This window comes from Salvelinus namaycush, chromosome 31, assembly GCF_016432855.1.
Source record: "Salvelinus namaycush isolate Seneca chromosome 31, SaNama_1.0, whole genome shotgun sequence".
Taxonomy (NCBI): domain Eukaryota; kingdom Metazoa; phylum Chordata; class Actinopteri; order Salmoniformes; family Salmonidae; genus Salvelinus; species Salvelinus namaycush.
In genome coordinates this window covers 37,089,225-37,114,504 of record NC_052337.1, presented here as the reverse complement: position 1 = coordinate 37,114,504, position 25,280 = coordinate 37,089,225, and the positions used below count along the sequence as shown (strand labels likewise).

The 25,280-nt window shown below is 42.4% G+C and overlaps 2 protein-coding genes across 2 annotated transcripts; both read right to left on the bottom strand.

Moving 5' to 3' along the window:
• Positions 1-903: 903 nt before the first annotated feature.
• On the bottom strand, positions 904-6,816 carry LOC120025446 (smoothelin-like). The gene is made up of 7 exons (XM_038969989.1): positions 6,671-6,816; positions 6,496-6,571; positions 6,195-6,320; positions 5,956-6,010; positions 5,706-5,826; positions 1,626-1,777; positions 904-1,356 (listed from the first exon to the last, which is right to left on the bottom strand). Exons 1-7 carry the CDS (start codon positions 6,800-6,802, stop codon positions 1,209-1,211), a joined length of 810 nt encoding a protein of 269 aa, XP_038825917.1. The 5' UTR covers positions 6,803-6,816; the 3' UTR covers positions 904-1,208.
• Positions 6,817-15,922: 9,106 nt separating this feature from the next.
• Positions 15,923-25,068, bottom strand: LOC120026291 (solute carrier family 35 member E4-like). Its single transcript, XM_038971118.1, has 3 exons — positions 24,703-25,068; positions 19,322-19,935; positions 15,923-16,475 (listed from the first exon to the last, which is right to left on the bottom strand). The coding sequence occupies exons 2-3, from the start codon at positions 19,914-19,916 to the stop codon at positions 15,952-15,954; spliced, it is 1,119 nt and encodes a 372-aa protein (XP_038827046.1). The 5' UTR covers positions 19,917-19,935; positions 24,703-25,068; the 3' UTR covers positions 15,923-15,951.
• Positions 25,069-25,280: the final 212 nt, after the last annotated feature.

The following is a 25,280-nucleotide window of genomic DNA, read 5'->3' as shown; positions in this document are numbered from 1 at the left end:
TTTGCAACAGAGAGTGCATTTCAGTATCACAAAATCAAAATACAGCCAGACTGGCCTGCTACTGTCCCTTTCCAGACCTTAGAAACTGTCGAGGGTACACCCACAACTGATCCAAATGGAATAAAACATTCAAATCACAGGGCGTTGTGCCATTATTCAAATTACATTTTTACTGCAGTTTACAGCTTAGAGTAGAATTTTGTACTCACTTGTACTTACCATAATACAAGTTTTCATTGCATTGTGGCATTCTAGGCTACACTAGATACTTTTATTGTCCCTAAACAAGATCAGGACAAACAATCCACCTACCACTATTGTCACTATGAATGGTAGATAGAGGGCAGGATATACAGTTAGACTTGTAGACTATATTGACCTGTGGTATAGTTAGCTGGCAGAAAAGTACCAAACTACCTTGCTAGAGGAGGTGCATGCAAGCAGAAGAGTAAATTACCCTCCCCTGTGCCCAATAAAAAAAACACACAACTCTCCCCAAAACAAAACCCTCCCTTATTTTGCACCCCCCAACCCATTCACAATGAAAATAAAGATATTGCAACTCGGTGTTTATATATTATGATTCTAGTCTGTCCCTGAGCACATGGTGGTCCCGAGTAGTTTAGAATTAATCAGTCTTACTGTAAGCCACAGCCTTAGAATAGACTTCAGCGATATTTGCCATTTTTTGACAGTTACCAAACAGGGTAATGATTGGGCAACAATCAGGCTTTCAGACTGAAAATGGTATAGGTTCCCCATAATAGAAATGGGGTAGGCTAGGCCTACTCTAAAATGTGATCAGAACAAAATAAATGTTCACAAATCAAATCACATCATTCACATTATATTTGACCTCATGCACAGTATCTTTAATCCATACATAGCCATACAAAAAGGCATTATAGTCAGGGCTCAGCACCTCAGCACCCCAAAAAGCCATTCACAGATTCACTATGGCTCTGACAGAGATTAATGTAGATGTGTAATCTCAGTGGAATATACTGATCCTAAATGCCAGCTGTCTTCTGAAAACATACACAGATAAGTGTAAGCACACACAAAACAATACAAAGACACCCACACACAAATAATCAAAATCCCAGCTATGTGCTTACAAGCTGCTGCAGCAAATTGCAAACTTTTATATCCCCTCCCCATGGCACGTGAACGCAACATATATTTAAGTATATTGTGAAACAGTGTATTTAGAGTTTCTTTTTAGTTTTAACTAGGCCCTTCTCCACCAGGCATCGGTAGAACTCCTGGATGTATGTGTACACACACTTCCAGTCAGGCTCATGCATCCGGAGCAAGTCTTCAACGTCCAGCAGAGGGGGGCAATCTGCCAGCCTCCTGCAGCCAAAAGAGAGAAGAGGAGAGAGACACAGGCCTGAGCAATCACAATCCTTATGTCCCCAGGCAGGATCTACTGGCAGCTGAGCTAGAGGACACTACAGGGGAGTTTTTTCAGAAAAAGCGTTTTTGTCAAGTGTAATCTATCCCTGCACAGCCCTTGGGGCCTTCATGTGCATAAAGTAGGAGAAAGCACATTTTGACAGAGTAGGTTTCTGTGGCTATGTGTGTGTTTCAATGTTTGTTTAGAACAGATATCGGGAACTTACTCTGCAGTGCTGAAGGCCAGCTCAAAGTTGTCCTTGCGTGCGTTGGGGTTGAGGATGGAGTACTCAAATGCATCTGGGAAGAACCTGTGCACCAGCGCACAGAACGCTATGCCATCACTCCAACTGGAGGAGAAGTTGTGGATTTCCACCCCCTGCATGGAATAAGGGAGGAAGGGACAGAGAAAGAGAAAAACAAAGAGAGCAGGGAGAGTGTGGATTTACAAAGACAATTATATAGTGAAGTAAGGTTGGTATGCTGGGGACACAACAGGACATTCATGTAGACATAAGATGGAGAGTGTACATATTCCTTGCCGTTCTGGGTGGCATCTTGTTTATGCACAACATTTGCATATCCTCCGGTGAGAACCTGCCCGAACTTGTTGAGTGCTCAACACATTTCCCCCTGGTGCACCTTGCCTTTTGTTGTGTCCTTACTGATAATAACTTTGTACATGTGTGCGTTCATGCAACAAAACCACACACACACACACACACACACACACACACACACACACACACACACACACACACACACACACACACAGTTTTCAACATCATTTGCCATTAGACATCATAACTGCCTGGAACTGGAGTTGTTGACATCTTTCCTAATTAAGATTGAGGGAAGCTTTGTATGACTAGCAACATTTAGTGAGCATATGCTCCTTTACAAGTGGTCCCTAGAGACGGATTAGTACATCAGCTGCGCTAAGGCATACTCCAGTGACTATTATGATGGAAAACAACGGCCAACATAGAGTCCCCGTCCCTGCAGGGCCCGGTGAGTCCGACACATCTGGATGACTATGTGTTGATTTTCTCTCCACATCAAGGGCTCCCGAGTGGCACGGTGGTCTAAGGCACTGCCTCTCAGTGCTAGAGGTGTCACTACAGACCCTGGTTTGATTCCAGACTGTATCACAACCGGCTGGGATTGGGAGTCCCATACGGTGGCGCAGTGTCGTCCGGGTTAGGGTTTGGCCGGGGTAGGCCGTCATTGTAAATCAGAATTTGTTCTTAACTGACTTGCCTACAGTGGTTAAATAAAACATTTGAAAATAAAAATCCCCACGTTCCACCAGCAATGATGGAGGCATCCTACATGACAACAACAGCGGCATCAGTCAGTAGTGCTGAACTGAAATTTCAGTTATTTTTTGTTTTTTAAACAACTAATTGACCTACTTTGGTTCAATTATTTGAATTCCATTTCGTTCGTTTTTTTTCCTGTGAGCTCAATGTGCAGTCTCTCTAGAGACAAATCAGATCAAGCCCGGACTGTGCAATGTAGTAGGGAGTTGTAGCTTCCAACAGGCCAATATTCTACATAGTTTAGTGCATAAAACGTGGTAATTAACGACAATGACCATAACCCATTGCATGCTTACTTGTCCGGTCTGTGTGGGGCAGACAATGAAAGGGAGATAAGAGACAAAAGACATGCGATCGAGAGGGAGTTGCTTCGTGAGGTATCTGTAACTGAAAATACAAGATCTAAGTGATTAATAGTTGGTATTCAGCAGTCATAAAAGTATGCCTTATTTACTTTGAAGAACTACTAAAATAGTGATTTTGTCAGACAGCATAGGCAGCAGCTCTATAGAGATGAGATGATGACTTGGAGTTAAATAATAAAGTCATCAAATAAAACACATGTATTATACACAACAACTGACATATTTTATTAGGGTAAAGTAATGTGATTAAATGATGGTTAATAAGTGATAAGCAGTAATGGGCAGTCACTACCATCATGGTACTTTTATTAATTGTTTTATTTTGCGTTGTTACAGTATTCAACCCACATAATGCATAGTGCATTTAATGTTTAAAAAGATTCTCGAAACCGAAATCAAAAACCGTGAATCATTTTTTTTACAATCGAACTCAAACTGAACCGACCTCAAAACGCACCAATTGCTCAGCACTACCAGCCAGGGGACCTGAGTCAACTATTCAACTCCCCACGTCCAGGAGAACATGAGGACGAGAGATAGTGATGCATGGAGGCATGTGTTATGGACATGAGCAAGCAGATGAAGGAACTCTCAGTTGTTATGGGCAATGCAGCACGAGCGCCCTACCCCTACACCCACAACTACACGTATCCTTATATCAACAGCCCATACCAATATCCCTCCTACATCTCGCAATACAACAGCTTTCCTCACCTGGAGCCTATTCCCAACCCTATCAAACACTCATCCCGGAAGTCAGCCCAATTCACTCCTCAGTGAGAACTACTTAAGTTGAACTGACACAGCTGGTGCCAGCTCCTCAGCCCGGGCCCCAGCCATTCCAGCATCAACGATAGGTCCAGCTCAGCATGCCCAGACACCTCCACATCCTGGGTCACAGCCCCTAGATCCAGCGCAGCCTGCCAAGTCACCTCAGCCCAGGCCACAACCAGCGTCACAACCCGGGCCACAGCCAGCTCCTCAACCCGGGCCACAGCCAGCTCCTCAACCTGGGCCACAACCAGCTCCTCAGCCACAGGCTCCCACAACATATCCGGTGCCACAGTATCCAGTGCCACCCTACTGTCCGCAGATAGCACCACCTCATAGTAACAGAGCCCTGCTACAAGAACAGCCAGCAGTGTCGTCAAGGGGCAGCTGCCCGGAGGCCTCCGTCCTCTGCCCCTCAGGGTCTGCCTAAGCAAGGCAGGAGAGAGTGCAGATAGCTACACCAACACAGACAGCGTGGACTCCTCCCACGCAATCCTAGACCTCCTAACACTGTTGCCGATGGGGCAGCCACGGTTGAGAACCCCCAGCTAACAACAAACACTCCCACAACTTTAGAAAACGTTCCCTTTTATGAGTCTCATTAGGTCATTAACTAGTATTTTCATAGGAAAGTTCCTGTGATGTGCCTGAAATGTTTCCAAGAGACCATTCCCTTAATGTCAAATATAACTTATCTCAGAATGTAAGATATTAATGTTCGAGACACGTTTTATGGGAACGTTGTAGGAACATTTCTGTGTATCAGTTGTCAGGACAACGCCAGGTGGAACCAAAGAAACGTTCTTCCCAAAAATGTAACATGCATTGTAACTGTTGCTGAGCCAATCAAGGCCCTGATTACTTTTTGGGGGAGAACGTTTCTTTAGTTCCATCACGTGATGTCCTGACAACTAATACACAGAAATGTTCTTGCAATATTCCCTTGAAATGTGTCTAGAACATTATTATCTTATATTCTGAGAACATGGCAACCATGTTCTGCGTATGTTTGATGTGACGTTGATGGAATATTCTCGAAACACTCAGAAAACTAGACACATGTTCTTGCAAGGTCCCATAAAATGCATATAGAACATTAACGTTGTATATTCTGAGAACATTGTAAACAAGTTCTAGATAAAGTCTACTTGACATTAAAGGGATTGTTCTCCTAACTTCAACGACAAAACATGCTAAAAATGATCTCGAAAGGTTTTTACTAACTTAGAATGTTCCCCTAACTCACGGAAAACTAGACACTCAAACATTAGGGGAACATGACTGGTAACATTGCAAACATGTTCTCTCTCCCTAGAATTGTTAGCTGGGCAAATCCTCCCAATGCAGAGGACCTCTTTTTCACAGCCCTTACCTATACCTGACCAGCTCCAGTGTTGGTTGAGTTAATCATATACAGCCCCCCAGAACTCTGTAGGAACTTTACATTTAATTACAAATATGCCTATGAAATTGGGGGCAGTTGTATAATATTCCCTGCTGTTCTGAGTGCTACCTCACTCACCTGTTTCTGTGCATGAGTAGATATGTTTTTGCATATCCTTCGGTCAGAACCTGCCCAAACTTCTTGAATGTAGCAACATATTTCCCCCTGGCCCACCTTGCCTTTTCTTGTTTCCTTACCGATAATAACTCTGTACATGTGTGCGTTCATGCAACAAAACCACACACACACGCTTACAAACAGTGTTCAACACAATTTGCCATTAAACATCATAACTGGAACTGGAGTTGTTGACATCTTTCCTAACTAAGATTAAGGCCAGCTTTTGTATGACTAGCAGCATTTAGTGAACGTACACCCCTTTACAGAGAGACCTCAGATGCTTACCTCATATGGTTCGGTTTTGGCCCTGCACCAATCCAGTAACATCTGCTTGACATTTTTCATGTTGGGTGCTGCAGCGACAGGGGAAGACTGATGGGCTGTTGCGATAGCTGGGTTGGCCATGCTAGGGAGAGAGGATAAACATGTTATTTAACACATTCTTAGTGTCACCATGCTGAACAGACATAGACCTGCAGAATTTGATCAATCACACGTGAAGCATGGCTGACTGTTAGCTCAATGACTCACTCACCTGCTAGTTGTCTTAGACAAGGAGCTGGTGGTTGATGCAGGAAATTGGCTGTGCACTGTAGAGAAACAGAAGGGGATAGCAAGAAAGAGGCAGGGAGTAATTTTGAGTAGGGGAAAAGTTAATCTCTCACAATTCCACTTTGATTTGAAAGCTTGAAGCTTGAAGTGTGTGTTTGTGTGTGTGTGTGTGTGGCACGCATGTGTGTGTGTGATGTGTCCTGGTGAGGATATGATACACACTGTGGGATTTAGGCTGGTGATTGCTGGTCTGGCCTCTGTTCATTCCCATTCGTCCTGTGCCTGCTTTACTCAAAGCCTGCTGTCTCAGGTCATCTTGCCGTGACCCCCGCTCTTTCTCTCGCTTCTCTTTAGAGAGGAGGAGAGAAGTAGAGGGAGAAATAGCATTGTCGTATAGAAGAAGGACAGCGAGTAGACATTAGAAACGATTGTCAGTAGTTATAGGTACTAGAAGAGCTGGGAGAGTGAGAAACGAAAGATGTGATCCTGTCAAATTTCACATTGAAGTTCTCTCTGACCTTACCTCTCTTCTTCTTGAGCAGGTCCCTCAATGCAGCGCGGATCATTCGCCTTTCATCAAAATCCACAGCCTTATCCAACTGTCAGAGGTAAACACAAGTAGAAACCAATAGATGAGAAGGCCAAAATCAACCCAACTACTGCATGTCTATGTGAAGTACGCACCGCAAGTGCCCCACCAGTTTATTCAGGACTTCTTCATCCTCAATAGCAGCTAGCTGCTGACTGGTCAGTGTGCCTGACGACGTGTCGCTGGGGGTTGTCTTGGCAGACGCAGCCCTCATTGGTCCCTCATCAGGTCCCGCCTCCATGTCCAATATACTGTATGGGACTTATAAAGAAGGTGGATAATGGAGATAAGGGGGTTCCAATGGCAAGAACTCCTACACAAATATCTAAAGAGCCAGAGCAAATAACGTTGTTAGTTTGATTATCATCCATCATTGATGGATCCATGGAAAGCAGTTGCATAGTTGGCAGACATACATGGGCCTACATAAAACATATGATCATCCATCAACCATTTCTCTTTTCCCATGTGGCAAGACACGTGGTCAGAGGAGGAGGACAAAGTATAATCATTTGGTGGGGGCTTATATTGGTCCTCTTTCACACATGCACAATTGTGTATTAATACACCTGTGAATTGGAAATGTGTTTTTTTGCATATCCCAGAGAGACCCTCAGAGAGTGGGGTTCAGAACCAGGGTCTGCCATTATCAATGGTGACCCTGGAGCAATTAGATTCCTTGCTCTATGGCACATCACCAGATGTTTCAACTTGCCAGCTCAGGGATTCAAACTAGCGACCTTTTGGTTACTGGCCCAACACTCGAACCGCTAGGCTACCTGCCACCCTGTGCGTGTGTGTGTTTTCATATTTATGTGTTAGAGAGGAAAAAGATGTGTAGGTGTGTGGAGAGGAGAGGGATAATTCTATCTATAGTAGCCATTATCAGTACATACTGTACCATCATTCATAAAATATAGTTTAGAATTACTTTCATAAAACTAACAGGGTTAGGCAGCATTGGCATTTTAAGTTTCAACTCCCAGTGATGTGCAGAGAACAGAATTGTCATAATGTAAATGCATAACACCATCTGTTCAACCTGTAGTCTGTTCAGCAATCTGAATATAAACACCGGGGGGGTCAAAACTGACATAAACTATGCTGCTCTCGAGAACTGTTTGATTTAACACTGCAGTGCCCTTCTTATTCTCTCAGTAACCGGCCTAGAGCAGCACACAAACAGTATAAAACAAATATAGTAATAATATGTACAAATATAGTAATGTAGCTTTGCTCATTTTAACATCAATCATCCCAAGTACATAGAATGAGAAAAATAGATGGATAAAAACACAGACGCACATAAATATCCAAAAAGTAACTACACAAAAAGTAGACAAAGCATAACGTCAAATCATATCGAGGAAGATAAACCCACTGGGCACACCACGTCATTTCCACATGGATAATTGGGTCATATTTCGTTGAGAGGTTGATCAATGACATTACAACCTATATTCACCCACTCAAAATAGACAGCCAAGAGTTAGTTGAATTCCCAATGTGTTATCACTATGCCTTCAACCATCTAAAAGCACAACCAAATTCCAAAGGAAAAACAGTGTTTGATGCTTGGTTAAGTTTTCGCTGTGCTTTCAAGCAAGTTCAAATGGGAATACAATGTCAGATATTTTGTTTATCACTGTGCTTCCTCTAATAGCAGAACCAAATGACATGGTGCAAGTGATCAATAACATTTGAGATACTGCACAGATTATTACAGCAATTGTAAATTTCTCCATACTGCCCTACCAAGCAAAAAGGCAGTAACTGCTCATTTGGTCGAAAATGAGTTGTAATTTTCCTCCATTAAATACATGCTTAATCATGTGGACATGTATCCTTCCTCTGTTGTATTGTGTTTTGGAGAAAATGGGGTTCGTGTTAGCAGTATCTGCATAAAGTTACTGTGAGCAGTTACGCTATGAGCAGTTACTGTCTTTTTGATTGGTAGGGCATCATAGACTTGCGATGACCTATGCATTCTGTCTTGAACATGCATGCTTTATATGACTACATAAGAAGACATTTGTAGTTACAGTATCCTCAAAATGTGACCATGGATGTGTTACTCATTTTAAGGTTAAATGTTTCATTCGTTTGGAGTTTGCCTTAACTTCAGGCCTTTCACTGTATTAAAAAAGTAATATTGAATTGAATTTGGTTGTCAACGCAACCAAATATCAACGTTTGATGGAGATTCATCTTCTGCTTGGATCGTTCCATCTATACCACTGACTTAGTCTGGCTTTAATTCCAGTTTGTCTACAAATTAATAATTTATATGTTGGATTCAGGTCTCCATCTCAACCACACATCTAAGCCCTTTCCTGCAGTCAATGAGCACCCTCTTTGGCCTTATGGGTGGAATGTTATTCATATTTTTCATAATTTTTATAACTAATAAATATATATTAACAATGAATATCTGGTGTTTCTATGTCAAACAGTTTTGTTATATTTCAGTCTTCTGTGATGTATATAAAGTGTAATATTGAGGTGCAAACTCAACATTGAATAGATTTGAACTCTATATCTGACGTAGTAAACTTGTCTTCTTTTTATAAGCCCGTAACCATGTGTGTGAGGTGTATACTTTTGTTTCAAAATAGATTTGTTGAAGACCCTGATTTAGCCCACTGCAGTAAAAAGTTAAAGAATCAGACTAAATCAAATCAAAGTTTAAATCGACATTAAATGCTACTATGTATATAGGCCTAAATAGCATCATTGATGATCTATGAGTGATCAAGTATGGTCACATTTCATTTCATGGGGCGGCAAGGTAGCCTAGTGGTTAGAGCGTTGGACTAGTAACCGAAAGGTTGAAAGTTTGAATCCCTGAGCTGACAAGGTACAATCTGTCGTTCTGCCCTTGAACAGGCAGTTAACCCGCTGTTCATAGGCCGTCATTGAAAATAAGAATTTGTTCTCAACTGACTTGCCTAGTTACATTAAAAAAATAAAAATTTGCTCTGTTAACCCTACCCTTTGGAATGACTTCAATAGCAACAATTAATCTATTTTATTTTTAAGCAGAGATTTCACAACAATCATTCTCATCATAGAACATTGGCAATAATCAGTGTTAAACATCATGGCTAAGCAGGGCTGAGCTTGGTTAAAACCCTGGATGGGAGACTAAATGGTACTATAGCTGTAGATATATAAATTCTCCAGTAGGTGCTTCTCAGCCTGTAGTTTTTTTTATGATAGTGGATGTAACGTTGAAGATCTGACATTGATGTAAAGGTACAAATTCAACATATTTTATGCAAAAAGTAACCACCCGCAACCGCAGGGCTCTCCAGAGGGTGGTGCAGTCTGCCCAACGCATCACCGGGGGAAAACCACTTGTCTTCCAGGACACCTACAGCACCCGATGTCACAGGAAGGCCAAAAAGATCATCAACGACAACAACCACCCGAGCCACTGCCTGTTCACCAGTACAGGTTTATCAAAGCTTGGACCGAGAGACTGAAGAACAGCTTCTATCTCAAGGCCATCAGACTGTTAAGCAGCCATCACTAGGCGGCTTCCACCCGGGTTACGTAACCCTGCACCTTAGAGGCTGCTGCCCCATATACATAGACATGAAATCACCGGCCACTTTAATAATGTTTACATGTTTTCATATACTGTCTATGCCACTCTGACATTGCTCATCCTAATATTTATATATTCCTTAATTCCATTCTTTTACTTTTAGGTTGTGTGTATTGTTGTGAATTTTTAGATATCACTGCACTGTTGGAGCTAGAAACACAAGCATTTCGCTACACCCGCAATAACATATGCTAAACATGTGTGTGACAAATACATTTGATTTGATTTTGATTTGATTACAAGGTTTTTCTATGTTGACATTTGGTTACCATGACAGAATCCTGTGGTTGAAATTTCACCCTCAAAACAACCGTTGCTGAGTTTTTAAAATCCATATATTTTTCACAATACATCAACAAATTACATGGAAACTATGTTGATTCAACCAGTTTGTGCCCAGTGGGAAAGCTGTTATAGTAATTAAGACTAGAAGAGACAGCAAGGGAGTTATAGTGAAAGTGTCACAGACCTACCTGTTCACTGGGTTCTGTCGGTGCGTCTTAGGGGACAACGCAGCAGCTGTTTGCGGCAGGTGATGAAGACTTGCGTTTTCCCTCGATGTTCAGTACCCCTGTCCCACTCTCTCCTCTTCCTCAGACTTGCACAAGGGAGTGCTGAGAACTAACACCACACCCCCTGCCTCAGCGTTGGACCAGAATGGATGTTTTGGGGGGGAGAGGGGTACTAGTGAAAATAACTACTCAGGGCAAGGAGGAGGGAGGAGAACAGACTGAATCGTGGGACTGTCTGTCCTCCCTTCCCTTACTACTTCCTTCAAAACTCTTCTCCTCAATTACCTCTTATGTCATGTAAAACTTTATGAGGCTTAACTAGATAGATGACCATGTCTTTGTAATGACACCATTTTGAACCAAAGCTGTTTATCAACTCAGGGGGGTGAGTGAAATGTTGTTTAGAGAGCCCTATATACAAATGATTTGAGAGTGAGGGAAAGGGTGAACTGCTGAGCAGAAGGGGGAGCAACAACACTACCTTATTCAGGCAAAAAAGCCAAGGAGTTGTTCAGCGACATCACTCTGAGAGCCAAGACATCTCTGTATGGGAAGAAAGAACACACACATATTTGGCAGAGAATTTAGATAGAAAAAATAATCTACTCTCATTATGTTATTTTCATACAACAAGGTTGACTGGGGGATGTTGAGGTCAAACATATCAGTAACCAGGGAAATAGCTCCACCATGTATGTGGTAAACTGAAAAAAATGTATACAGTATTTTATACAGGTAGTCTGGCTATTTATTTTACTACAGTGTGTTTGGGCTGTTTGTTCTGTGTCTAGACATGCCATTGTCCATTTTGCTAAACTAAAATAAGACAGGAGACACATATGTTTTTGAACCAGTATATTTGAGCCAGCTTTCCATGATTGTAAAATCAATACAATAAAATAATTATTTACATGTAACGTTTTCAGACAACATCAACAGTATATACATAAGAGCCATACACTGTAAAGGCAGCATCTCCATAACTCGTCAGTGCAATATGTGCATTGCTCTGCCCTTATAGCCAGTCAAAGACAACCTCTGTGTGAACAAGCAGCCTGACTAGTCAAACCCAGAGTTGTCAAACTGACTCAGTCTGACAAATCAAACCCAGATCTGTGACGCTGGTACAGTTTAAATAGGTATTCTAAGGGCTGTGTGATTAAAAAGTATCTTATCATAAATTCAAAAGTTGCTAAACAAAATTGGCCTTTCGATCAGTAGGCTATTTAACAAACAAATTATAACAGTTGACCAGTAGACAAACCGTGGTTGTGGGCAGACATGCTTTCAGCTATTTGATCTCGCTTCAACTGCCAACTTACTTAAGTCATTAAACAAATGGGCTGCAACAAACTATGTTGAAGACTGAGGTATTTAACTACCATCAATAACATGAGCCTCTCAATAGAACTCGGTGTTACATTTTTTGGGAATGGCATTCATCTTATCTTCATTCAAATGACTAATTTATCAGGTTGAGGCTGGAAACAAATCATTCTGTGTCTACTGCTGTGCATATGACAACATATTGGGGGGAAAACATCAGGCGGGTATAACAAAAAATATAAAACCATTTCCAAATAGTCTATCAAAGGCTGAACTGGGCGGCTAAGTCTCACACCGGAAGGTTCTTTGACTGGGGAAGGAAGATTAGAAACATCTTCATTCAACATCTTCATAAGGTCCTTTCAGTAGCACTGGCCTTAAGATGGGTGTAATTGAATGACTGTATATGAATGGACAAAGCCATTGATCACGTGACACTATTCATTCCTATGTGAAGACTCAATAGCGCATTTGAAGCCAAATTAAGTCGGTTAAAGGGCCTCCCGAGTGGCGCAGTTGTCTAAGGCACAGCATCACAGTGCTAGCTGTGCCACTAGAAATTCTGGGTTCGAGTCCAGACTCTGTCGCAGCCGGCCGCGATCGGGAGACCCATGGGGTGGCACCCAATTGGCCCAGCATCGTCCAGGTTAGGGGAGGGTTTGGCCGGCAGGGATGTCCTTGTCCCAACGCGCACTAGTGACTCCTGTGGCGGGCCGGGTGCAGTGCACGCTGACGCGGTTGCCAGGTGTACAGTGTTTCCTCCGACACATTGGTGCGGCTGGCTTCCGGGTTAAGTGGGCATTGTGTCAAGAAGCAGTGCGGCTTGGTCGGGTTGTGTTTCGGAGCACGCACGGCTCTCAACCTTCGCCTCTCCCGAGTCCGTACGGGAGTTGCAGCAATGAGACAAGACTAACTACCAATTGGATACCACAAAATTGAGGAGAAAAAGGGGTACATTTTTTATTTTATTTTAATTAAGTCGGTTAAGATGGCGTCTCATGGAAACATATCATGTGCAGTTTGAGCTACTCCAGGAAGTGACGTTGCAGGCTAGCTCAGTGCTGCTCCCTCGCATTGAGTAACTTTGAAGGCCGACGGGGGTACTGCAGGCTGCCATTAGCAACTAAATTATCCGGATAACTTCTTCTGTGTGTGATTTTAAAATAATAAATTCAAGAACATACAATAATAATATAAGCAGTTATTGTTACCATTTTTATTTAGACAAAGATTACCCATGAAGATTGTCATTTTCCCATACACTATAATAGAGGATCCTGTTTTCGGCAAACAATGCCTGCAGTACCGTGGTCAGCCTTGAACTTTGTGGCTTCAATGAAAGTGGGCCCTCGTTCTCCCCTGGTGTAAATACATCAGATTCGGTTCCAACAGACAAAGATCTACAGTAACTTGTTGGAATGCAATCTCACGCCTGAGTCTGAGAGTTACGCTCGAACTCCAGTCACAGAACATACACTACCGTTCAAAAGTTTGGGGTCACTTAGAAATGTCCTTGTTTTTGAAAGAAACGCACATTTTTTGTCCATTAAAATAACATAAAATTGATCCGAAATACAGTGTAGACATTATTAATGTTGTAAATGACTATTGTAGCTGGAAACGGCTGATTTTGTATGGAATATCTACATAGGTGTACAGAGGCCCATTATCAGCAACCATCACTCCTGTGTTCCAATGGCACGTTGTGTTAGCTAATCCAAGTTTATCATTTTAAAAGGCTAATTGATCATTAGAAAACCCTTTTTGAAATATGTTAGCGCAGCTGAAAACTGTGGTGCTGATTAAAGAAGCAATAAAACTGGTCTTCTTTAGACTAGTTGAGTATCTGGATCATTAGCATTTGTGGGTTTGATTACAGGCTCAAAATGGCCAGAAACACTTTACTTACTTTCTTCTGAAACTCGTCAGTCTATTCTTGTTCTAAGAAATTAAGGCTATTCCATGTGAGAAATTGCCAAGAAACTGAAAATCTGGTACAATGCTGTGTACTACTCCCTTCACAGAACAGCACAAACTGTCTCTAACCAGAATAGAAAGACGAGTGGGAGGCCCCGGTGCATAACTGAGCAAGAGGACAAGTACATTAGCGTGTATAGTTTGAGAAACAGACGTCTCACAAGTCCTCAACTGGCAGCTTCATTAAATAGTACCCGCAAAACACCAGTCTCAACATCAACAGTGGAGAGGCGATGCTGGTCCGGTAGGCAGAGTTGCAAAGAAAAAGTCATATCTCAGACTGGCCAATAAAATCAAAGAATACAGACACTGGACAGAGGAACTCTGCCTAGAAGTCCAGCATCCCGGAGTCGCCTCCACTGTTGACGTTGAGACTGGTGTTTTGCGGGTACTATTTAGAGTTTTTCTATCAAAAACAAGTACATTTCTAAGTGACCGCAAACTTTTGAACGGTAGTGTACATTAGCTGGCCAAGTGACAGACCAGTTGACTAGACCTCCAGTTACTGAGTGACTTCTGACATATGTCAGTGCTCTGGACACATCATGTAAGAGCTTTCCAACTTCAATTAAGTCGTTTTAGTTTCTGATCAAGGTCAATTCTGGTAAGAGACATACTACAGCTTTTGTATTCAATTTAGTAGGTGGCAAAACAGAAATCCAATAACAACTTCCTCTTTGTCCTGTGTAAGAATCATAAACAGGACAAAAAATAGTGTTGCTTACAGAAGAAAAAAAAAGAAAAAAATACCATTGCATCATAAATATTCAAAAGTGCAAATGGAATTACAATAACACTGTCCAGCAGAGGTCAGTTATAAAGACTAAATGTAAAGGTTGAAAACAGTGGCACACTCTGAGTGGAGAAGACATTTCTGTTCGAGTGGCGGTAAGGAGAGGATGATGAAATACTTTTTATGGAGTGTGCTAAAGATGAGTGAGACTCCTTAGAGAGTGGATAGGCCTTATAATAGACATTTGCTGCAGTGAGAACTGCTGTAAAGGTAGGAGGTTATTAAACTGATTATAATAGGTTCCTATTATTAAGAGGAAATGAAGGGAAATACAATAAGGGGTCGTTGACTGGGACAAGGTGGCTGCCCTCAGATCTATGCCTCACTATGCAGTAGATTAACATTGTGGCTTACTGGCCGCCATGCCTACAAACAGCCAGGAGAAATGATATGCTGAACCTGTTAGCTTGAATGTTTCCGCCATTGTAAACTTCATCTAGACAAAAGCTATAGCACTATAACAAATGCGGAACCCCCATTTTAAGATCCCCAAATAAAAAGCTGCCAGAAAACCTCTTTCCTACTGATAAGAGACCAGGGGAAGGTTAGGTAACAGTACCATACGTTTTTAAAACGTTTTTTTTTTGTGCCCATCCATATGAGTGTTCCTTGTCCTTCCCACCCAACCATCCCACTGAGCACTCACTCAGAGAGAACATTTTCACAGTGGAGTAGTGTGAGTAACAGTGCGTGATATCTCATAAGATATATCACATAGTTTGTGTGCTCATGCATGCATACCAGTATGTGTGCATGTATGGGTATTAGAACAGTACAAACTAAACTGTCACTTTCCTAAAGGCATCTGTTTTTTTAGTCAGCTGGCCTAGACTGACTTCTGTTCCATGAGACCATGGCTAAAATAAATACATTGGCACAGTGAAGAGGTAAAAACAACCCAACAAGTTCTGTCACTCATGTCGTCATCATCAACTATGACATCATGAGGTCACAGCCCATTTCCTGAACCTCTCCACAGAACCACCTAACTAACCCTAAGGGCAGGAAAGTCTCTCTCTCTCTCTCTCTCTCTCTCTCTCTCTCTCTCTCTCTCTCTCTCTCTCTCTCTCTCTCTCTCTCTCTCTCTCTCTCTCTCTCTCTCTCTCTCTCTCTCTCTCTCTCTCTCTCTCTCTCTCTCTCTCTCTCTCTCTCTCTCTCTCTCTCTCTCTCTCTCAGTCCATCTTGTCCTCTCGCTTGCCGCCAGCGTCTACCCTCTCCTGCTGTTCTTGGGGGGGCGGTTGGAATGGGCCAGCAATATCCTCCTCCCTCACTCGGCTGAGCTCCCTGGCTTTAGCTCGCCGTGCATCCAGGTAGTTGGAGATGAACTCAGAGTTCTGGTAGATGAGCATGCCAGAGAGAGTAAGAGCCACACCGGCACAGCTGAGCGCTGACATCTCGTTGCCGAACAGTAGCTGGGAGAGCAGCAGGTTGCCCACCACGCTCAGGTTCCCCAAGATGTGCAGGGTGACGGCGGAGGTGAGGGTGATGATGCAGCAGCTGGCCAGGTTGTACATGACAGAGCCCAGGCAGCTGAGCAGAATGAAGAGCCACAGGTTGTGGTCGTAGTTCATTGGAGACTCTAGCACGGCCCAGTTCTCCAGGCCCAGAGCAGCTACGGCCAGGATGCAGAAACTGGGGATAGACATCAGGTACAGCAGGAACACAGAGTTGATTTTCTCCTCCTGGAGCAAGATACCTGAGAGACACACACAAAGAAAAGCATTTAAATATAATCTACATAGAGAGAAGCTAAACATTATAGCGCAAACACAAGATTTGGTTTTGGGTGGCGGGATTAAATACAAAGATAAGAGAGGATAGAGAGAAATAAAACCTAATCATACAAAACAACACTGTAGTTCCACATTCATATCACTGAGATGTGTTATATTTGTGAAACAACACGTCAGATAATTGCATGGATACCAAGGGAGTGAGCCGCCTGTAGCAAAATAACAAGACACGTGCACCACTGATATGTGTCATATAAAGTAAACAAGTGAGACCTTTACGAGGGTAGTTTGAAAATAGCTGCTGAAACACGACACGACACCATCCAACTACATTGGTATTTCAGGGTGGTGGTTCTGAGAGTAGAAAATCCAGACCAAGAGTCATTATTTTAACATAATGTCAAATCTGCCATGGTCAGAACATGGAAATGTCATAGGTTTGTTTAATTAGAATGGATTTCACATCATGAGACTAGCAGGTTCATTATCAGTACAGCACTATACAGTACACTAACAAAACAAGTAGAGAAAATATATGAACAAATTCATACTGTTCAAATACAGGAACGAAATTAAGGAAGTCTCGAGAGTTTTAATCTATATATTTCATAGCTGTCTATTTACCACCACAAACCGATGCTGGAACTAAGACATAAACAAACGAGAAAATGCTCATCCAGATGCATTATTTTCCACCATAATTTGCAAATAAATTCATTAAAAATCCTACAATGTGATTTTCTGGATTTTTTTTCTCATTTTGTCTGTCATAGTTGAAGTGTACCTATGATGAAAATTACAGGCCTCTCTCATCTTTTTAAGTGGGAGAACTTGCACAATTGGTGGCTGACTAAATACTTTTTTGCCCCACTGTACGTTTTAGCTTAGACCATATTTTACATCATCTGAGGTGTTTGTGTTATGCCTGCCATCAGATGAGACACAGCATACTCTTGAATACAGGGTGAGTGTCATGTTTTGGCTGATAATGTACTAAAATGTGAAAAAAGTTGAAATGTAAACTTTCAAATGGTATAGTACCACAAAGATGGTTGGAGGTCTACAACCATCATTAAATTATCATAAAAGCATAGCCTACCCTATTCCCCACTAAAATGTACTGCACACAACAAACCACCGAACATATTCCAAATAGTATTGTAGGTCTACGTAAATCCATGACTCTTATATTTACCATGCGACTCACATAGACCTACACATAATAAACCATAGACCTATAATTAAAAGACTATGAGACTAGAACATAATTGAAATTTCAACTTTCAAATGGTACCACAAAGATGGTTGGAGGTCTACACATCAAAGAACGTTGACTTGAGTGAGAATATCCATTGTTATAAATTAAACTATCAATCTTCCATTGGAAACCTATTGAAATCCTAGAAATATAGATAATAGGATAGACATTCCCATTCAAGTTGACATTCAACGGTGGGTGGACCATCAGCCATCTTACTGGTAGTAATTTTAAGTTTCAATTCAATTTAAATGTCAATTGTGTAGCAGCTAAATTGTAGCAAAGATTGTCTATTATACAGTATTAACAAGAAATTCGAGTGACTGCTCTAGCAATGGAAATACATGTCCTCAAACATAGAAAGCAGGCGAGAGGAGGCGAGATCAGGTGGGACCATTCTAGCCAATGAGAGGGCAGATATGTGTGTGAATACCAGGCCAAAGAGATTACTCATCTTTCTATGTGTGCCATTATAGCATGGGCGGTGCCATTGAAGCTAGCTATCTCCATTTTAAACAAGTACATTTTCTTCTCCATTTGCTGATTGCTCCCAACTCATAGGAATCCCCACCCAGTGGACTACTTTAAAATGGGGGAAGTCCTCAACGGCAATGTCCATGCTAAAACAGATTATATCCATGATGAGTCCTCTATCTCTCTCTCTATGACAACAGGCACAATTCCAACAATGTTTCTTTCAAAATGCCACGTGCGTCCACCTATATCAGTGCATTTGTAACTAACAACCAAACCATTACAAAACTTATATTTGCTCAAATAAGCCTCACATAGCAAATTAGCAATTACATTTTCCTTTGACCAAATACAACACTCTTTCACTGACCATACAAAACTTCCTCACTTCGTGGGCTTATTTTCTTGGACAGATTTTGGGTGGAGTAAAACCTTTCTCTTCGTGTCTTCTGATTGCAGGGGTCTGAAGGGATAGGTCCATTCTATGAATTATATTTCTATGATTGAAATTATACTCAAGAGTATGCTGTCTCTCAATCGATGATGGACACTACACAAATACTTCAGATGATGAAAAATAGGATCTAAGCTACAACATTTGTGAAAATGAGAAACATCTGAGTTTACACGTTTTTAGATAATTGACGTTAAAACTTAAAACTTATATATTTATTTTTTAATATTTCTAGAAATCATAAAATAGTTTGACAACCCCGTTTGTAAACTTTCAAATTATATCAAACTGAATCTTTTTCAGTGATGAAGACATGGACGTCTCATGGTAGGGTAGGGTATGCAAAATGGGTAATCTTTGAACACCTCCATCTCCTAAATGTTTTGGCATTCAGGCCAAAAATGTAACTTTCTGACCACTTCCACCATCGGCAAACATGTAAGAAAGGTTATGTTCAAATCAAAAGTCAGAAAGTGATTGAAATCCTTAGGAACGACCCCTAGGGCTACAACAGAAGTCTATTATACAGCTGTTATTATACAACATTTATAAAGTGACCATCATCAGAGATGCAACATAACAACTATCATAAAGACAATTTGAAGGTAGCAGCTGTGACTCACCTTGCTGGATGGTTTTGACACCTCTCAACATTGTTGCAGCGAATACAAAGAAGCAGCCTGTCTGGTCATACTGGACCTCGCCCATGATGCTGAACGAGGCTCCCAGACAGATGGGCATCATGGCTGTGTATTTGAGGATGTGGTGTTGCTTGCCCAGGATCAGAGTGGAGATGGCCAGGGTGAAGATTGGCGTGGTGGTGTAGATCATTTGGGCAAATGACAGCTGGACATAGTTTAGACCCATGTTGCCAAATGCGATGCTGGCACAAAATGTCAAGCTCAATAAAAACACCTTGCATTTGGCGCTGGTGGTAAGGTCCTTCTGGTTGTCAACCCCACCGTTTTGCTGGAGAATTCGCAGTTTAATAAGCCCATAGTCCACCACTATCGCTGTCAACATGTGCAGGGCCGACAGCAGTAAGGGGTACCTGAAGTTGTACACTGCAAAAATCCATTTGTTAAGACTGGAGATGGTTGTCCCCGTCACAAGCCAGACAATGACAGCGGACAGAAGGTGCAACATCTCCGGCTGTGGCCTTTTCCCAGTCTCGCGCCAGGTCGCCTCGCATTTAGAGAGGCCATCGGTGCTAATCATGTTGGTTTCATCCTCGTTTCTGTAAGGCAAACACATCTTGACTTGGTTAAGCAATAATTAGCCAACTAAACTCCACTCCATGATTCACGATGGAGTTGAGCAGTGACTGTGTGGGCGGACTGGAGCTCCAACGTCACATAAAATTAAGTTTTTATCAAAACATTTATTTTTATTTTTATCAAAACATCAAAACACAGCATTGTTCTGTGTTATTGCGGGCTATTCTTTGGGTGCTGAAAACAGTAGTTTTTGATAAAAACTTAATTTGTCATTCAATCTTCTCGGAGGAAGAAAGTATTCACACCCCTTCACTTTTCCCACATTTTGTTATGTTAGAAAGTGGGATGAAAATGGATGAAAAAAATTTACAAATATAAATGATCTACACAAAAAATTCTAACATTTGTAAAAAAAAAAAAATATGAAAAATAAAACACTAATATATCTTGATTACATAAGTATTCAACCCCCTGAGTCAATACAGGTTAGAATCACATTTGGCAGCGATTACAGCTGTGAGTCTTTCTGGGTAAGTCTCTAAGGGCTTTGCACAACTCGATTGTACAATATTTGCACATTATCCTTTAACAAATTATTCAACCTCTGTCAAGTTGGTTGTTGATCATTGCTACACAGCCATTTTCAAGTCAATTTAGGACAAAACGGTTACTAGGCCACTCAGGAACATTCCAAAATTTTGAAAAACATAATTCCTTTATGAGGAACTTTATGAGTCAAAATGCAAGCCGAGTGCAATTCTCTGCAGGACGCGGGAGATCAAGTGCACCTACAATGTATTGTGTGACATCAATTCAATGCATGGGCGGAGAAAAGTTATAGTGGGCAAAGTTCGATTTCCAATACTAAAAATGATAGGCTCATTACATTGACTGGAAATAAATGGGCAAGACAAAATACTTAAGTGCCTTTGAATGGAGTATGTTAGTAGTTGTGTTAGTTTGTGTCAAGAACTGCACCGCTGCTGGGTTTTTCACGCTCAGTTTCCCGTGTGTCAAGAATGGTTCACCATCCAAAGGACATCCAGCCAACTTGACAAAACTGTGAGAAGCATTGGTGTCAACATGGCCAGCATCCCTGTCGAATGCTTTCGACACATTGTAGAGTCCATGCCCCAACGTATTGAGGCTGTTCTGAGGCTGTTCTGAAGCTGTTTAACTCAATATTAGGGAAAGGGGATACCTAGTCAGTTGCACAACTGAATGCATTCAACCAAAATGTCAAACTTCCACAGATGTCTCAGGTCACACTGCTAAGGTGTTACGTCAAGTATTCACGTCTTCAGTGATGCCTCAGAACATGCGTACGGTGCCGTCGCGTACCTCCGTACTGAAGACACCAATGGACGGCTCCAAGTGGCATTCCTTGCAGCAAGATCAAGAGTGGCCCCAAAACGAGAACAGTCAATGCCAAGACTCAAGCTCTGTGCTGCACTCACCGGTGCCCAGCTGGCCGTGGTCATCAGAAAATAACTCACCTTGGAAATCCATGAGGTCAAGTGCTGGTCGGATTCTACAACAGTCTTAACCTGGCTCCAGTCAGACTCCTGTAGGTAGAAAGTATTTGAAGGCACAAGAGTCACAGAACAACAGGAGCTCACGGACCCCCAGGCCAGGCATTACATGGACACGGAGAGAAATTCAGCTGACGATATCACACGCGGCAAGACGCTGTCTCAGCTTTCAGAACACAACCTTTGGAGTCAAGGTCCTCCATTCCTGTGGCAGGCCCAGTCATCCTGGCTGAGAAGACCAGACCAAGTACCCCCTGACGAAGCAGAGGAGCTGTGAAAGCCTACCATCTGTGGGCTCCTGTCAGCGGACACCAAGTCGTCTCTCCCTGATGTTGCCCAGTTCAACACTTTCCATGAGCTGGTGGAAGCCAGAGTTGCTACACGGGGCAGCCAGTAGTGCCGACAACCCTTCAGCCTACAATTTCAAGCAAGCAGCAACTCAAAGTACTCAGACATGCTCAGTCTGAGATCTTTGCAGAGACTTCTCCCTACTAGAAGCAGGCAAGCCAATCCCTCTGAGCAGCTGTCTGGTGACGCTGACACCGGAGCGTGACAACGACACCAGACTGATTCGTGTTTGAGGTCGTCTTCAGAGGTGTGACCTGTTGGGCCTTGACGTTCTTCACCCAGTGTTTCTGGACCCAGGTCATCCGCTCACCAGGTTGTTGATCAAGAAATATGATGAGTAGCTGAGGCACCCGGGCCCAGAGAGGGTGTCCGATCGAGGAACAAATTTCAAGGGAGGGGAGCGAGAACTACACAAGGCCTTCATGACTCTCCACCAACAGCTCCAGGAACAGTTAGCCAGTCAGAAGATTACCAAATATATGAATTATTAATTTTTAAATGCTGATTACTTCACTTTGCCATTATCATTCACCTGATGATAAGACATGCAGGGCCGGCTCTAACCTTTTGGGGGCCCTAAGCTAGATTTGATTGGGGGGCCCCACCACCAAGCGGAGAGAAACATTTATGTTTTAAAGTACATTTCCTGCAGTTCTACACATTTTGCCATGGGGCGGAGAAAATATTCTGCAATTTTATAACACATTTCATGCAATTCTACACATTTTGCCATGACTTGTGCTATCTTAATATCTGAGTGAGAGAGACAAACAAAATCAATGGGGGCCCCGTGGAGGTCAGGGCACCTGGGCACATGCCCTGTGTGCCAGCTCGGTATTCGACCATGATTACTACTGTACAAGTTTAGATAAATGGCTAGACTAACTTACCAAACTACAAATTGTTAGCTGACATGGCCAATTAACTGACTGTCAGGGACTTACAAAAGAAGAGAAAAACTGCTGATGCACAACCACATTTCAAACTTGCACCTTGTGTATTCTACTATTCTAAAAGCCAATTTAGGCTTGATCCAAACATGTGGTCGGAGGCTTCGTATGGAGGGTGTGATGCAATTGCGGAGCCATGTAGAGGCCAGATCAAGTTCTGTACCGCATCGCCGTGCGCCTCTCAAATTTTGTAACAATGCGGAGGGCTCCGTATTAACATGATTGGTTGATGGTAGGTGGGGCGGTACATCCTGTAATAACAGGAACTTCCTTGACAACTCCCTTCACAATAGCTCTGCTAATTGCAAGAAGTATGAAAGCCCTGAAGTCTACATCACAGTATTCATTTTATCTTTATTTAACTAGGCAAGTCAGTTAAGAACAAGTTCTTATTTTCAATGACAGTCTAGGAACAGTGGGTTAACTGCCTTGTTCAGAATGACAGATTTGTACCTTGTCAGCTCAGGGACTTGATCTTGCAACCTTTCGGTTACTAGTCCAACGCTCTAACCACTAGGCTACGTGCCCTGCCCTCCCAAGGCTACCTGCCGTCCCAAGGCTGCCTGCCGTCCCAAGGCTACCTGCCGCCCCAAGGCTACCCTGCCACCCTAAGGCTACCCTACCCGCCGCTGTACGGCCACTTCAGACGTCAGATTGACCATGAAAAGCATTTTACTCTCAACAGTAAGTTGAGACCCGACTGAGTTCCTAAAAAAAATATTATATATATAAATGTGGGTCAGGGGGCCCCATAGCGGCCGGGGGCCCTACGCGACCGTTTATGTCGCTTATGCCTGGAGCCGGCCCTGAAGATATTATTGGGGTGGTCCCTGGGTCACCAGTTTGCCTGGGAGGAGGATTCCTGGGCAAGAAAATGTTTAAGACCCATACCTTTGAAAACTGCTGACTCTTCTACTTCCTCTACAGGTGAGTCTGTAATTGGTTACAATTTCAAATCCAAAAGTTATGACAGAGAAAAGTTTCCAAAGAGTATTACATTCGCTACATTCAGCTGCATAGCCAGCGGTGGAGATACTGTAAATCTTTTTGCCTGAGCTGGCCCTGCAAATTGATATCTGTCCCTATCTGTCAGCTAATACAGGACTATTAAAGTTCCCAGTGCCCAATTTTTTTATTAATATATATATTTTTATTCCGATTTTTCAGGGGGCACCATTACTTCCAGCGGCTATATTTAGCTGGCTACATATCTTCTACTGTTGTTAGCCAGAATGAAGTCGCCAGTCAGGAATGTAAGCAAGCCTCCGCTCTAACAGCTGCTGTCGCAAGTAGCTATCAAAGATGAATTCATGCGAGGGGTCTCATGATTAATAGTAGCAGAACTACGACGATTAATTTAACCCACTCAACATCTAGGATACACATGAGACATGAATCAGAAGGGGGTAATTGTTCACTTCATTGACCGTGGGTCATTACGATGCAAATAAATTGTTGTCAGCCCCGCAGAGTCCTACACAGCGTATTTAGTGCACGGATCTAGCGTCATCATGCTTTGCTATCATCCAGCGCGATCGCAGTGTAGAAAATCATGACGTGTCTATCAACTGAAGTTATTATAACCTACCCTGTCCTACCCGTATTACATAGGGCGGCAGGAAGCCGTCCTAACGGTTAAGAGCGTTGGACCAATACCAGGAAGGTCGCTTGTTCAAATCCCCGAGCCGAGTAGGTAAAACATCTGTCGATGTTCCACGGAGCAAGGCACTTAACCCCAAATGCTCTGGATAAGAGCGTCTGCTAAATGATGTACATGCAAACCTAAAACAAAGTCGGAATAAAATATTAGACCTGATAAACGACGAAACACAGAATCGTCAGCTACCACTGCAATGACAGACCAGATTAAACAGCAAGTGAAACATCCTCACCATACGCACATTTAACATCACGCGGCAGCATAACGCTATTGCCTATGCTTTTTGATTACATTTACCTCTTTCTTTGTGGATCTTTGGCTTGGTAACATCACAAAAACATCCCGGGCGCACATAGCGGAATGCTTGTCTGCCTCGTTATCGTCCGATCAGCTGTGCGGTTCACGTCACTGCAATCACCCTCTCTTCATTCACTGGGACAGTCACTAAGAAAAGATGACCTCGGCTAGGACAAAAGCTGACAGCGGAAGAAGAAGCATTACTCTATTATGCAGTGTAAGCACACATGGCACACCTCTAAAGGCGTTTTTATATAACACTTCATAAAGCATGTCTGCACAAATTTGAATTACATATAACCTAAACAGAGCACTCAATGTACACAGTGAACAAATGTTGACCTACTGCTGACTATTAAAAAACAAACAGTCCACCAACGCAAATATAGCTTATGGGGAAGAAATCACAGTGAGAGATTGTTCCCCTCTCACACCCACCCTGCTCTCCCACCCCCAAGTGAGGAGTTGTGGTGTGAAGTATGCATGAGTAGGACACTTTTTGGTAGATTGCTATGTAGACAATCAGAATCAGTTATTTAAGTGATGTGTATTCCCATTAATTAATGATGAAACAACTT